This window comes from Tachyglossus aculeatus, chromosome 8, assembly GCF_015852505.1.
Source record: "Tachyglossus aculeatus isolate mTacAcu1 chromosome 8, mTacAcu1.pri, whole genome shotgun sequence".
Classification (NCBI taxonomy): Eukaryota; Metazoa; Chordata; class Mammalia; order Monotremata; family Tachyglossidae; genus Tachyglossus; species Tachyglossus aculeatus.
In genome coordinates, this window is record NC_052073.1 from 34,850,863 (window position 1) to 34,866,324 (window position 15,462).

The window sequence follows — 15,462 nt, forward strand, 5'->3', positions numbered from 1 at the left end:
AAAAGGGGTGTGGGGCTTGAGAAGGGTAGGGATTGCGGGAGGGGGGAGGGGGGATTTGTGAGGGGTGGGGACTTGAGGAAAGGGGGAAGGAGAAGAGGGGGCTTGTGAAGGGTAGGGATTGGGCGAGAGAGGGAAGGGGGTGTGGGGGCTTGTGAAAGGTAGGGATTTGGGGAGAGGCAGGAAGGGGGTGGGGGGGCTTTCGAACGGTGAAGAAGATGTAGGGGCTTGTGACGGGCTAGTGAGGGGTAGGGATTTGGGGAGAGGGAGGAAGGAAGTGTGGGGGCTTGTGGGGGGAAGGAGGTAGAGAGGCTTGGGGAAAAGGGGGAAAGGGATTTGGGGGCTGGTGAAGGGTAGGGATTTGGGAGAGAGGGAAGAGGGTGTGGTGGCATGTGAGGGGTGGGGGCTTGGGGAAGGGGGAAAGGGATGTGGGGGCTTGTGAGGGGTGGGAGCTTGGAGGGGGGCAAGGGGGAGTGGAGGGTGGTGAGTGGTAAAGGGGATGGAGTGGCTGGTGAGGGGTGGGGGCTTAGAGAAAGGGGGGAAGGGGGTGTGAGGGCTTGGAGAGACGGGGGTAGGGGGCACCCCAAGGTTCAGGGGATGAGCCGAGCGGACTCCGAGGCAGGTGAGGCAGGCCCCGGGAGGGCGGTGGACCCCGGGCGGGCCGTGATCCCAGGTGGGCGGTGACCCGGGCCGGCCTTGACCCCGGCTGGGCCGTGACCCCGAGTGGGCCGTGACCCGGGGCGGACCGTGACCCCGGGCCGGCTGTGACCCTGGATGGGTGGTGACCCAGGGCTGGCCGTGACCCCGGATGGGTGGTGTCCCCGGGCCAGTCGTGACCCCGGGCCGGCCGTGACCCCGGATGGGTGGTGATCCTGGGCCGGCTGTGACCCCGGATGGGCGGTGTCCCCAAGCCAGGGTGACCCCGGGCCGGCCGTGACCCCGGATGGGCGGTGACCCTGGGCCGGCTGTGACCCCGGATGGGCGGTGTCCCCGGGCCAGCCGTGACCCCAGCCGGGCCGTGACCCCGGATGGGCAGTGACCCTGGGCCGGCTGTGACCCCTGATGGGCGGTGTCCCCGGGCCAGCCGTGACCCCGGTCAGGCCGTGACCCCGAGCGGGCCGTGATCCGGGGTGGGCCGTGACCCCGGGCTGCCTGTGACCTCGGCCTGGCCATGACCCCGGGTGGATGGTGACTCCAGATGGGCGGTGTCCGCGGGCCTGCCATGACCCCGGGCCGGTCGTGACCCCGGGCCGGTCGTGACCCCGGACCCCGGCGTTCCCCAGGCCTACCTGTTCCCGGCCATGGCCATCTTCAAGGCGGAGGAGGCCAGCGGGGAGGCGGCGGCCATGCTGAACAACATGCGCGTGTACGGCACCTGCGTGCTCACCTGCATGGCCACCGTGGTCTTCGTGGGCGTCAAGTACGTCAACAAGTTCGCCCTGGTCTTCCTGGGCTGCGTCATCCTGTCCATCCTGGCCATCTACGCCGGGGTCATCAAGTCTGCCTTCGATCCCCCCAGCTTCCCGTGAGTACGGGGACCCCGCGGAGGACCCCGGGGAGGACGGCCCGCGCCCCGTGACCCCTGCCCTCGCCTGGCACTGTGGGCCCTGCCCTCACCTTGACCTTTGACCCCAGTCGAAGCCACACCCCAGGCACCCGCCCACAGCTCCCCATTGGCCCCGCCCTCCCATTGGCTCTGCCGCAGGCCCCGCCCACCGTTCCCTTAGCCCCGCCCTCCCCTCCCTATTGGCCCCGCCCTCAGGCCCCTCCCACCGCCCCCATTGGCCCCGCCCCGGGAACCCGCCCTCCCCCATCATTGGACCCCGCCCTCAGTTCCCGCCCTCCTGCTGTGCCCCAGGCCCCGCCCACCATTCCCTTAGCCCCGCCCCCAGGCCCCGCCCTCCCCACCCCATTGGCCCGGCCACAAGCCCTGCTCTCCCCTCATCATTGGCCCCCGCACCCCAGACCCCTCCCGCCCTCCCCCTTAGCCCCGCCCCCAGGCCCGGCCTCCCTTTACAATTGGCCCCGCCCTCCCTTCTCCCGGCCCCGCCCCCAAGCGCCGCCATTGCCTCACCATTGGCTCCACCCCCAAGTCCCGCCCCCAGGCCCCGCCCTCCCTCGCCCTTAGCCCCGCCCTCAGGCCCTGCCTCCCCTTACGATTGGCCAGACCCAAGTCCCGCCCCCTTCTACCGGCCCCGCCCAGCCCTCTCACGTAGCCCCGCCTCCATGCCCGTCCTCCCCTCTCCTATTGGCTCCCGCCCCAGGCCACGCCTCCCCTCACTCGGCCCCGCCCTCCACCCGGGCCCTGCCCACCCCGCTCCCAGGCCCCGCCCTCGCTCCCCAATGGCCCCGCCCACCCCTCTCCTTTTAGCCCCGCCCCCAGGCCCCTCCTCCCCTTACGATTGGCCAGCCGGAGCCCCGCCCCGGACCCCGCCCTCCCGTCCCCATGGGCCCCGCCCACCCTTCTCCCTTAGCCCCGCCCCCAGGCCCCGCCTCCCCTTACAATTGGCCCATGCCCCGGGCCCTGCTCCCTTCCCTCGGCCCCGCCCTCAGGCCCCACCTCCCCTTACGATTGGCCCCGCCCTCCCCTCCCCATTGGCCCCGCCTCCCCCCACGATTGGCCAGCCCAAGCCCCGCCCCTTCTCTCGGCCCCGCCCTCCCCTTCCCATTGGCCCCTGCCTCGCCTCCAGTAAGCGCTCAATAAATACCGCCCGGATGAATGAATGAATGAATGAATGAATGGATGAATGAATGGATGGATGACGTGAAGGCCTCCCCCGTGGCGATTTAGGATCTGCCTCCTGGGGAATCGCACCCTGTCCCGCCACGGCTTCGATACGTGCGCCAAGATGGTGTGGGAAGGGAACGAGACGGTCACCACCAGGCTCTGGGGCCTCTTCTGCACCTCCCACTTCCTCAACGCCACCTGCGACGACTACTTCACCAGAAACAACGTCACCGAGATCCAGGGAATCCCGGGGGCGGCCAGCGGGCTCATCAAAGGTAATCATCATCATCATCATAAGGCCATTTATTAAGCGCTTACTACGTGCCAATCACTGTTCTAAGCCCTGGGGAGGATACAAGGTGATCAGATTGTCCCACGTGGGGCTCACAGTCTTCATCCCGACTGGCCCAGAGAAGCTAGGTGACTTGCCCATAATCACACAGCTGACAAGCGGCAGAGCTGGGATTTGAACCCATGACCTCTGACTCCAAAGTCCAGGCTCTTTCCACCGAGCCACACTGGTTCTCTACCGAGCGTTCAGCACAGTGCCCGACCTCCCATAGGCCGTCGGCTCCTCGAGGGCCGGGATCTCATCCATCCAACTCAATTGTCCTCTACCGAGCGTTCAGTACAGTGCCCGACCTCCCGAGGGCCGGGATTTCATCCATCCATCTCTCCTGTCCTCTCCCAAGCTCTCAGTAGATGGTATTTTCTGATGGACCCCCCCCCATGACCCCCCGGGGTGGGGTGGGGTGTCCCCGGCCCGGGCCCCCCGTGTGACCTGTGACCCCTGACCTTTGACCCCGTGCCCCCCTCTTCCTCCCCCCCTTTTCCGGCGCGCGGCCGGGTCAGAGAACCTGTGGAGCTCCTATCTGAGCAAGGGGGTGATCGTGGAGAAGCGGGGGCTGCCGTCCCTGGCCCCGCCGGAGGGGGCGCCGCTCAGCCTGGACCAGCCCTACGTGTTCAGCGACATGACCTCCTACTTCACCCTGCTCGTCGGCATCTACTTCCCCTCCGTCACAGGTCCGGAGTGGGGGGGGGGCTGGGCGCTGATTGGCGGAGCCCGCTCTCTGGGGGGCGGGGCGTGGGCGCTGATGGGCGGGGCCAGGTCTCTGGGGGCGGGGCCTGACCTCCGAGGGGCGGGGCCTGGTCGCTGATAGGCGGGGCCTGGTCACTGATTGGCAGGGCCCGGTCTCTGGGGGCGGGGCATGGCCTCCGAGGGGCGGGGCTCGCTCTCTGGGGGCGGGGCCTGGTCGCTGATTGGCGGGTCCTGGTCCCTGGTCACTGATTGGCAGGTCCTGGTCCCTGGTCATTGTTGGCAGCCCGGTCTCCGGGGGCGGGGCCTGGTCCCTAGGGGCGGGGCTCGGTCTCTTTGAGGCGGGGCCTGGTCCCGGAGGGGCGGGGCCTGGTCCTTGAGGGGCGGGGCCTGGTCCTTGAGGGGCGGGGCCTTGTCGCTGATTGGTGGGATCTGGTCCCTGGTCACTGATTAACGGGGCCAGGTCTCTGGGGGCGGGGCCTGGTCGCTGATTGGCAGGGCCTGGGCTCTGGGGGCGGGGCCTGGTCGCTAATTGGCGGGGCCTGGTCTCCGAGGGACGGGGCCTGGTCCCAGGGGGCGGGACCTGGTCTCGGAGGGGCGTGGGGTCTGCCCTCTGATTGGCGGGGCCTGGTCTCCGATGGGCGGGGCCCGCTCTCTGATTATGGGCGGGGCCTTGTCCAGAAGGGGGAGGGGCCCGCTCTCTGATGGGCGTGGCCCGGTCTCTGGTTGGCGGGTCCTAGTCTCCGATGGGTGGGGCCTGGTCTCTGATGGGCGGGGCCTGATCCATAAGGGGGCGGGGCCCAATCTCTGGCGGACCCTAGTCTCTGATGGGCGGGGCCCACTCTCTGATTGGCGGGGCCTGATCCATAAGAGGGCGGGGCCCGGTCTCTCGAGGGGCGGGGCCCAAGTGCACATCTCCGGGGCGAACGGCCGTGCACGTGTGTGTACATGTGTCTGTCCGAGCATGTGGCTCTGTGTGTGATGTGGTGCAGTCTGGGAGGATGGCGACACCTGAGGGCCGGTGTTTCGGTGCCAATGCCAATCTCTGGGGGGGCGGGAGGTGTGGTGGGGTGTCAGCGTCCGCTGTTCCTGCAGGGATCATGGCGGGGTCCAACCGGTCCGGGGACCTGCGGGACGCCCAGAAGTCCATCCCCACCGGCACCATCTTGGCCATCGCCACTACTTCCGCCGTCTGTATCCGCCACCACCCCCCCCAACTCCAACATCCGTTGAACGGAGCTGTGGTGGGCGGGGCCTTTTGGTGACGTCTAGGTGGGCGGGGCCTCAAGGAATGACGCGTAGATGGGCGGGGCATCATTGAACAAAGCTGATGTGGGCGGGGCCTTGATGAGTGACGCATAGATGGTCGGGGCCTGGAGTGATGCGTAGATGGGCGGGGCCTCATTGGACAAAGCTGTGGTGGGCGGGGCCACGAGAAGTGACGCCTCTGTGGGCAGGCCCTCACTGGACAGAGCTGCTGTGGGCGGGGCTTGATGAGTGACGTGTGGGCGGGAGGGGCTTTGATAAGCCACACCTCTATGGGCGGGACCTCATTGGACAGGGCTTCTGTGGGCGGGGCTTGATGAGTGACGCCTCTATGGGCGGGATCTCATTGGACAGAGCTGATGTGGGCGGGGCCTTGATGAGTGACTCCTCTATGGGCGGGCCCTCATTGGACAGAGATGCTGTGGGAGGGCCCTCATTGGACAGCACTGCTGTGGGCGGGGCTTTGATGAGTGACGCCTCTGTAGGCGGGCCCTCATTGGACAGCGCTGCGGTGGGCTTGATGAGTGACGTGTAGGTGGGTGGGGCTTTGATAAGTGACGCCTCTACGGGCGGGCCCTCATTGGACAGTGCTGCTGTGGGCGGGGCTTGATGTGTGACGCATAGGTGGGCGGAGTCTTGATGAGTGACGCCTCTATAGGCTGGACCTCATTGGACAGCGGTGCTGTGGGCGGGGCTTGATGAGTGACGCCTCTATGGGCGGGACCTCATTGGACAGCGCTGCTGTGGGCGGGGCTTTGATGAGTGACGCCTCTATGGGCGGGCCCTCACTGGACAGCGCTGCTGTGGGTGAGACCTTGATGAGTGACGCCTCTATGGGCGGGTCCTCATTGGACAGCCCTGCTGTGGGCGGGGCTTGATGAGTGACGCGCGGGTGGGCGGGGCTTTGATGCGTGACGCCCCTATGGTCGGGCCCTCATTGGACAGCGATGCTGTGGGCGGGGCCAAGATGATTGACGCGTCGGTGGGCGGGGCCTGCCCTTCCACACACTCTGCTCCTTGTGGGCAGGAAATGGGTCTGTTCTTGCTTCTACCGTCCTCTCCCAAACGCTTAGTCCAGTGCTTTGCACACTGTAAACGCTCAATAAATAGGACTGACTGACTGACTGAATTTGTTTATTTATCTGTCTCCCCCTTCTCCAGGCTGTGACCTCACTGTGGGCCAGGACTGCCACTCTTTATTAATAAAGAGTGGGTGGGTGTTAATATTACTCCTAATAATATAATTATTAATAATTATTAATTATTGATAATAATAAAAACGATGGCATTTGTTAAGCGCTTACCATGTGCCAGGCACTGTTCTAAAAAAAATAAAAATAAATGATGGCATTTGTTAAGCGCTTACTATGTGCAAAGCACTGTTCTAAAAAAAAATAAATGATGGCATTTGTTAAGCGCTTACTATGTGCAAAGCCCTGTTCTAAGCGCTGGGGAGGCTACAAGGCGATCAGGTTGTCCCACATGGGGCTCACAGTCTTAATCCCTATTTTACAGATGAGGTCACCGAGGCCCAGAGAAGCGAAGTGACTTGCCCAGAGTCGCACAGCTGACAATAATAATAATAATGGCATTTATTAAGCGCTTACTATGTGCAAAGCACTGTTCTAAGCGCTGGGGCGGATACAAGGTGATCAGGCTGTCCCACTTGGGGGCTCACAATCTTAATCCCCATTTTACAGATGAGGTCACTGAGGCCCAGAGAAGCGAAGTGACTTGCCCAAAGTCACGCAGCTGACAGTTGGCGGAGCCGGGATTAGAACCCATGACCTCTGGCTCCCAAGCCCGGGCTCCTTCCACTGAGCCACGCTGCTTCACTGCTTCTAAGCGCTGAGCACTGTTCAAGCCTCTCCCGAGCGCTTAGAACAGCGCTCTGAACCCAGTAATTGCTCAATAAGTAGGCCTGAATGATGGATGGAATGACTCTCCCCCTTCTAGACTGGAGAGGGTAGGGACTGTCTCTATATGTTGCAAACTTGTACGTCCCAAGCGCTTAGTACAGTGCCCTGCACACAGTAAGCGCTCAATAAATACAATTGATTGATTGATTGATTGATTGATTGAATGGGGGGCAGGATGGAGACTAGGCAAGGGAACTTGGGCCTGGTCCCCGGGCCCGGTCCTTCTCCGGTTTTCCGGTTCTCCTTGACCTTCCGGCCCGCAGACATCAGTTCCGTCATCCTGTTCGGCGCCTGCATCGAGGGGGTCGTCCTGAGGGACAAGTGAGGAAGGGGCGATGCCGGGGGGACGGGTGGAGGGCAGGCTGGAGGATTTGGGGAGGGGTGTGGTGGAGACCCCCCTACCCCAGCTCAGGAGGTGCCCCCCTTACCAGGTTCGGCGAGGCAGTGAGCGGAAATCTGGTGGTGGGCACCCTGGCCTGGCCCTCGCCATGGGTCATCGTCATCGGCTCCTTCTTCTCCACGTGCGGCGCCGGCCTGCAGAGCCTCACGGGAGCCCCCCGCCTGCTGCAGGCCATCTCCCGGGATGGCATCGTGCCCTTCCTCAGGGTTAGTGCCCAGGAGGGCAAGCCGGAGGGGAGGGGAGGGGAGGGGTGGGCCCTCCCGGTTGTCCTGCTGGGGCTGGGGGTGAGGGGCGGGAAAGGCAGCTGCCCCGGTGCCCCCGCTCCTTGGTAAACGCTCTGTCCCCAGGTGTTCGGCCACGGCAAAGCCAACGGGGAACCCACGTGGGCCCTCCTGCTCACTGCCTGCATCTGCGAGATCGGAATCCTCATAGCTTCTCTAGACGAGGTCGCGCCCATCCTCTCCATGTGAGTACCAAGGGGAGACCCCCTCTTCCCACCCACCTCCCCCATCCTCCCCTCGTGGGTACCACGGAGCGACCCCCCTGTCCACCCAATTCCCCCATCGTCTCCTCGTGGGTACCAAGGGGCAATCCCTCTCCCACCCACCTCCCCTATCCTCTCCTCGTGGGTACCAAGGAGCGACCCGCCCCCCCCGTCCACGCAACTCCCCCATCCTCTCCTCGTGGGTACCAAGGGGCAACCCCTCTCCCACCCACCTCCCCATCCTCTCCTCGTGGGTACCAAGGGATGACCTCCCCCCATCCACCCAACTCCCCCATCCTCTCCTCGTGGGTACCAAGGAGCGACCCGCCCCCCCCCCCGTCCACCCAACTCCCCCATCCTCTCTTCATGGGTACCAAGGGCAATCCCTCTCCCACCCACCTCCCCATCCTCTCCTCGTGGGTACCAAGGGATGACCTCCCCCCATCCACCCAACTCCCCCATCCTCTCCTCGTGGGTACCAAGGGGCAACCCCTTTCCCACCCACCTCCCCATCCTCCCTCGTGGGTACCACGGGGCGACCTCCCCCTGCCCTCCCAACTCCCCCATCCTCACCAGATAGGTACCCAGGGACCACCCCCCTCCACACACTCAACCCCCTCTCCCCCTTCAATGCCACCCCTTCCTTAGCCCTCCCCGCCATCCTCCAACAGGGAACCCATCTGCCAATTCCTATCCTGCCCACCCAAGATCTTAGTACTGCGCTCTGCATGCAGTAAGCATCCAATCAATCCTATTGATCGATTTGCTCATTCTTCCCTCCCCCCGGCCCCCTTAGGTTCTTCCTGATGTGCTACATGTTCGTGAACCTGGCCTGTGCGGTGCAGACGCTGTTGAGGACGCCCAACTGGAGACCTCGCTTTCGCTACTACCATTGGTGGGAAACCCTCCCTCGCCCTTGGGCCTCCAGAATCCAGTCCTCTCCCCTCATTCCTCTGCAGGGCTCTCCCCTCTTCCTCCTGCTACCCTGCAGCATAATAATGATGGTATTTGGTGAGCGCCTGCTAGGCGCCAGGCACTGTACTAAGCGCTGGGGTGGCTCAGTGGAAAGAGCCCGGGCTTTGGAGTCAGAGTTCATGGGTTCAGATCCCAGCTCTGCCAATTGTCAGCTGTGTGACTTTGGGCAAGTCACTTCACTTCCCTGTGCCTCAGTTCCCTCATCTGTCAAATGGGGATGAAGACCGTGAGCCCCCCCGTGGGACCACCTGATCACCTTGTAACCTCCCCAGCGCACAGAACAGTGCTTTGCACATAGTAAGCGCTTCATAAATGCCATCATTATTATTATTAGAAGCAAATGGATACAGTCCCTGTCCCATGTGGGCCCAGTCTCCATCCCCATTTTACAGATGAGGCCCAGAGAGGTGAAGTGACTTGCCCGAGGCCGCACGGCAGACGAGAGGCGGAGCCGGGATTAGAACCCAGGCCTGGGTCCTATCCACCACGCCACGCCGCTTCTCCGAAAGATTCCCTACTTTTCCAGCCTGGCCCTCAATGGATTTAGGGACCGTCAGCTCCTTGGGAGGGCATGTCTAACCAACACTACTGTACCCCCCCCCCCAAGCCCTTAGCACAGTGCTCTGCACACCGAAGGCATTCAGTCAATGCTATTGATCGATCAATGGGTCTTACTGATTGATTGACTGATTGATCAATCGGTGAGGTAATAAGTACGATTGAATGAATCGATTGATCGATCGGTGAGGTAATAAGTACGATTGAATGAATCGGCCAAGCTAGCTCTCTTCCTCCCTTCAAAGCCCTATTCAGAGCCCACCTCCTCCAGGAGGCCTTCCCACACTGAGCCCCCTCCTCCCCTTCCCCATCCCCCCCACCTTACCTCCTTCCCCTCCCCTCAGCACCTGCATATATGCTTGTGCAGATGTATTACTCTATTTATTTACTTGTACGTACTTATTCTATTTATTTTGCTTTGTGAAGAGTAAGCGCTGCAGAAATACCGTTATTATTCGAGAAGCAGCGTGGCTCAGTGGAAAGAGCCCGGGCTTTGGAGTCCGAGGTCATGGGTTCAAATCCCGGGGCTCTGCCAATTGTCAGCTGGGTGGCTTTGGGCGAGTCACTTCGCTTCTCTGGGCCTCAGTGGCCTCATCTGGAAAATGGGGACTGTGAGCCCCCCGTGGGACCACCTGGTCACCTTGTAACCTTCCCAGCGCTTAGAAGAGTGCTTTGCACGTAGTAAGCGCTTAATAAATGTCATTATTATTATTATTATTATTATTATTATTAATTATTATTATTCTGGGGTGTTGGGGATTGGGGGACTGGGCAGGGCCTGACTCGGGGCTGCCCGTCCTGTCCCGTCCCGTGCAGGACGCTGTCCTTCCTGGGCATGAGCCTCTGCCTGGCGCTCATGTTCATCTGCTCCTGGTACTACGCCCTGGTGGCCATGCTCATCGCCGGCCTCATCTACAAGTACATCGAGTATCGAGGGTGAGCCGGAAGTCGGGGGGCGGGACCCGGATGATTGAGAGGCGGGCGTGGCCAATGGGGGCAGAGCGGGCGGGACCCGGCTGATGGACGTGGCCAATGAGGGGACGCGGTGGTGCGTGTGGGCGGGGCCGAGGGAGGGGGCGGGGCCAATGAGGCGGTGTGGTGGGCGTGGCCAAGGGAGGGGCGTGACCCGGATGACGTAGCGGTGTGGGCGTGGCCGAATGGGGTGAGTGGCCAATGAGATGACGTGCCGTGTGGGCGTGGCCGAGCGGGCGCGACCCGGATGAGAGGGCGGGGCGTGTGGGCGTGACCGCAGGCGGGGGCGTGGTCAGTGAGGTGACGTAGCGGTGGGCGTGGCCGATGGAAGGGCGTGGCTGAGCGGGCGTGACCCGGATGAGGGGGAGGCGCGTGTGGAAGGAGGGGCGTGGCCAACGAGGGGACGTGGCGGTGGCCAATGGTGGGGTGTGGCCTGTGGGCGTGCCCCAGAGGGCGTGACCCGGATGAGGGGGCGGGGCGTGTGGGCGTGGCCCACGGTGAGGCGTGGCCAGAGAGGTGACGTGATGGTGCATGTGGGCGTGTCCGAATGGGACGTGGCCAATGAAATGATGTGGCGGTGTGAGTGGGCGTGGCCCACGGAAAGGCGTGGCTTTGTGGGCGTGGCCGAGAGGGCGTGGCCAGTGAAAGGGCGTGGCTCGCGGTTGTGGCAGAGAGGGCGTGATCCGGACGAGGGGCGTGGCTATGGAAGGGGGCGTGGCTATGGAAGGGGGCGTGGCCTGTTATTGGTCGGGGTGGCCCCGCCCCCCGTCCTGTGGCGGTGCGTGTGGGCGGGGACGATGGTAGGGCGTGACTGAGGGGGCGGTGCGTGTGGGAGTGGTGGGAGGAGGGGCGTGGCCAAGGAGGGGACGTGGCGGTGGCCAATGGAGGGGTGTGGCTTGTGGGCGTGCCCCAGGGGGCGTGACCCGGGTGAGGGGGCGGGGCGTGTGGGCGTGACCACGGGAGGGGCGCGGCCTATTGGCGGAGCGGGGCGTGTGGGCGTGACCTAAATGAGGGCGCACTTGGGCGCGGCCAGGGGTGTGGGCGTGGTCGTTGACGGGCGGGGCTCAGGAAGGAGCCTGTGGGAGTGGTCGGGGCAAGGGGGCGGGGTTTGTGGGGGTGGTCAGTCTGGGGCCGGAGGCAGCCCCTGAGGGAAAAAGGGTTGGGGGCCGGACAGCTTTAGGGGGAGCGGCTTGTGGGCGCGGTCAGGGAGGGGCGGAGCCTGTGGGCGGGGTCATGGTGGGACGCGACAGCCTCCGTTTGTGGGCGCGGCCACGGAAGGGGCGTGGCCGGTGGGCGTGGCCTGTTATTGGTCGGGATTCCCGAAGGGGCGGGGTCAGGGTGGGGCGTGGCCATGGAAGGGGGCGTGGCTTGTGGGCGCAGCCTGTTATTGGCCGGGTTCCCGGAAGGGGCGGGGTCAGGGCATGGCACGGTCGCTTTGTGGGCGTGGCCATGGAAGGGGCCTGTCCGTGGAAGGGGCGTGGCTTTGTGGGCGGGGTCTGTTACTGGGCGGGTTCCCGGAAGGGGTGGGGTCATGGTGGGGCATGACGGCACGGTCAGCTTGTGGGCGTGGTCGCGGAAGGGGCGTGGCCTGTTAGCACGGCCTGCTATTGGTCGGGGGTCGGGGCGTGGCACGCTCACTTTGTGGGCGTGGCCATGAACGGGGCGTGGCTTTGTGGGCGGGGTCTGTTATTGGGCGTGTTCCCGGGAGGGGCGGGGCCACGGATGTGGGCGTGGCTCCGCCCCCTGTCCCGCCTGCCGTGTGACCTTGGTCCGGTCACTTCTCTTCCCCGGGCCTCCGTTCCCCCCGGGCAAAATAGGGAAGGAGAGCGGGAGCCCCGCGGGCCGACAGTTTCCTTGTATCCCCACCGCCCCAGCCCAGCCCACCAGCGTTTAGTACAGTGCCTGCCACGGAGTGAGTGGGCGCTCACCAAATCCCCCCCAGTGAGCGTTGTGATGGTTAGGGTCCCGCCGCCCCCGTCCCGTCCCGCTGTCCCACAGGGCCGAGAAGGAGTGGGGCGACGGCATTCGAGGCCTGTCCCTCAGCGCTGCGCGGTACGCTCTGCTGCGCCTGGAGGAGGGGCCCCCCCACACCAAAAACTGGAGGTGAGCGTCCGGGGGGGATGGGGGGGATGGGGGAGACGGAGGAGGAGGATGGGGAAGATGAGGGAAGGGTGGAGGAGGAGGAGGGAAGGATGGAGGAGGAAGATGAGGGAGGAGAGGGAGGGTAGAAGAAGGATGGGGAGGATGAGGGAAGAGTGGAGGAGGAAGATGAGGGCGGAGAAGGAGGGTAGAAGAAGGATGGGGAGGACGAGGGAAGGGTGGAGGAGGAAGATGGGTGAGGAGAGGGAGGATGGAAGAAGGATGGGGAAAGTGACGGAGGAGGGAAAGAGTGGAGGAAGGGTGGAGAAGAGGAGGAAGAGGGAAGGGTGGAGGAGGAAGATGAGGGAGGATGGGGAGGATAGGGAAGGGTGGAGGAGGAGGAAGATGAGGGAGAAGAGGGAGGATAGAAGGATGGGGAGGGTGAGGGAAGGGTGGAGGAGGAGGAAGATGGGTGAGGAGAAAGAGGATGGAAGAAGGATGGGGAGGGGGGAGGGGAGAGGAGGGAAAGAGTGGGGGAAGGGTGGAGAAGAGGAGGGAAGGGTGGAGGGAGGAAGGATGGAGGAGGAAGATGAGTGAGGACAGGGAGGATAGAAGAAGGGTGGAGAAGATGAGGGAGGAGAGGGAGGATAGAAGGATGGGGAGGATGAGGGAAGGGTGGAGAAGATGAGGGAAGGGTGGAGAAGATGAGGGAAGGGCGGAGGAGGAGGAGGAAGATGGGTGAGGAGAAGGAGGATGGAAGAAGGATGGGGAGGGGGGAGGGGAGAGGAGGGAAAGAGTGGGGGAAGGGTGGAGAAGAGGAGGGAAGGGTGGAGGAAGGAAGGATGGAGGAGGAAGATGAGTGAGGAGAAGGAGGATAGAAGAAGGGTGGAGAAGATGAGGGAGGAGAAGGAGGACAGAAGGATGGGGAGGTGAGGGAAGGGTAGAGAAGATGAGGCTGCTTCTCTTCCGGACGCTGCCAAGCGCTGAGTACAGAGGTCGGCGCGCAGTGAGCGCTCAAAAAATGCCACTGATTGATTGATTGATTGGCGGCTGGATTTCACGGGCCCAGTGACTGACTTTGGGCTGTGTCTGCCGTCCTCCTCTCTCTCCTCCCTCCCCCGTTGGCTCCATCGCCGGCTTATTCCGCGGCCCCGGGGCCCCAGGCCTCAGTTGCTGGTGCTCGTACGCGTGGACGAGGACCAGAACGTGGTTCACCCGCAGCTGCTGTCCCTGACCTCGCAGCTGAAGGCGGGCAAGGGGCTGACCATCGTGGGATCCGTGCTGGAGGGCACCTTCCTCGACAATCACCCGCAAGCCCAGCGGGCTGAAGAGGTGAGCGGAGGGGTCCCCGGGGTGGCGGGGGTCTCCCCACTTCAGTCCCCCTGATTTTCCCTCCTTCAGTCTCCCGGGGTCTCCCCCCCTTGAGACTCCCGGGGTCTCCCCACTTCAGTTTCTTGGGGTCTCTCCCCTTCAGGCTCCCAAGGTCTCCCCACTTCAGTCCCCCTGATTTTCCCACCTTCGGCCCCCCCCGTATTCTCCCCCACTTCAGTCTCCCGGGGTCTCCCCGCCTTGAGATTCCCGGGGTCTCCCCACTTCAGTCCCCCTGATTTTCCCACCTTTGGCCCCCCGGAATCTCCCCCCCTTCAGTCTCCTATGTTCTCCCCCACCTTCAGTCTCCCGGGGTCTCCCAACTTCAGTCTCCCAGAGTCTCCCCACTTAAGTCCCCCTGATTTTCCCACCTTCGGCTCCCCGGAATCTCCCCCCCTCCAGTCTCCAAGTTTCTCCCCCCACCTTCAGTCTCCCGGGATCTCCCCGCTTCAGTCCCCCTGATTTTCCCACCTTCCGCCCCCCGGAATCTCCCCCCCTCCAGTCTCCAAGGTTCTCCCCCAACCTTCAGTCTCCCGAGGTCTCCCCACTTCAGTCCCCCTGATTTTCCCACCTTCGGCCCCCCCGGAATCTCACCCCCCTTCAGTCTCCTAGGTTCTCCCCCCACCTTCAGTCTCCCGGGGTTTCCCCACTTCAGTACCCCTGACTTTCCTCACCTCCAGTCTCCCAGGTTCTCCCCCCCTTCAGTCTCCCGGGGTCTCCCCACTTCAGGCCCCCTGATTTTCCCATCTTCAGCACCCCGGCTTCTCCCCGACTTCAGTCTCCCGGGCTCCCCCCTGACTTCAGTCTCCCAGGGTCGCCCCCCTTCAGTCTCCTGGGGTCTCCCTGCTTCAGTCCCCCAGGGCCTCCCCACTTCAGTCTCTCGGGTTCTCCCAGCTTCAGTCCCCCAGGGTCTCCCCCCTTAAGTCTTCCAGGGTCTCCCCGCTTCAGCCTTTCGGGTTCTCCCTGCTTCAGTTTCCCAGGGTCTCCCTCATTCAGTCCCCCAGGGCCTCCCCCTTTAAGTCTTCCAGGGTCTCCCCGCTTCAGCCTTTCGGGTTCCCCTGCTTCAGTTTCCCAGGGTCTCCCCCCTTCAGTCCCCCAGGGTCTCCCCCTTTAAGTCTTCCAGGGTCTCCCCGCTTCAGCCTTTCGGGTTCTCCCCGCTTCAGTTTCCCAGAGTCTCCCCCCTTCAGTCCCCCAGGGTCTTCCCCTTTAAGTCTTCCAGGGTCTCCCCGCTTCAGCCTCTCGGGTTCTCCCCGCTTCAGCCTCCCAGGGTCTCCCCTCTTCAGTCCCCCAGGGTCTCCTCTCTTCAGTCTCTCTCGGGTTCTCCCCGCTTCGGTCTCCCAGGGTCTCCCTCCTTCAGTCATCCAGGGTCTCCCCCTTTCAGCCTCTCAGGTTCTCCCCGCTTCGGTCTCCCAGGGTCTCCCTCCTTCAGTCATCCAGGGTCTCCCCCTTCAGCCTCTCGGGTTCTCCCCGCTTCAGCCTCTCGGGTTCTCCCCGCTTCAGTCTCCCAGGGTCTCCCTCCTTCAGTCATCCAGGGTCTCCCCCTTTCAGCCTCTCAGGTTCTCCCCGCTTCGGTCTCCCAGGGTCTCCCTCCTTCAGTCATCCAGGGTCTCCCCCCTTCAGCCTCTCAGGTTCTCCCCACTTCAGTCTCCCAGGGTCTTCCCCCTTCAGTCTTCCAGGGTC

General features: G+C 63.7%; 1 protein-coding gene across 2 annotated transcripts in view; it reads left to right on the forward strand.

The window, feature by feature from the left end:
* Window positions 1-15,462, forward strand: part of SLC12A5 (solute carrier family 12 member 5) — a 76,012-nt gene that overhangs the window by 44,740 nt on the left and 15,810 nt on the right. For both annotated transcript variants that reach the window (XM_038750417.1, XM_038750416.1), the window contains exons 7-17: window positions 1,281-1,522; window positions 2,789-3,000; window positions 3,578-3,748; window positions 4,857-4,955; window positions 7,210-7,267; window positions 7,378-7,552; window positions 7,694-7,812; window positions 8,627-8,725; window positions 10,180-10,299; window positions 12,334-12,438; window positions 13,578-13,746. In XM_038750417.1, the coding sequence (XP_038606345.1) occupies window positions 1,281-1,522; window positions 2,789-3,000; window positions 3,578-3,748; window positions 4,857-4,955; window positions 7,210-7,267; window positions 7,378-7,552; window positions 7,694-7,812; window positions 8,627-8,725; window positions 10,180-10,299; window positions 12,334-12,438; window positions 13,578-13,746 (1,569 nt within the window). The remainder of the gene's footprint in view (window positions 1-1,280; window positions 1,523-2,788; window positions 3,001-3,577; window positions 3,749-4,856; window positions 4,956-7,209; window positions 7,268-7,377; window positions 7,553-7,693; window positions 7,813-8,626; window positions 8,726-10,179; window positions 10,300-12,333; window positions 12,439-13,577; window positions 13,747-15,462) is intronic.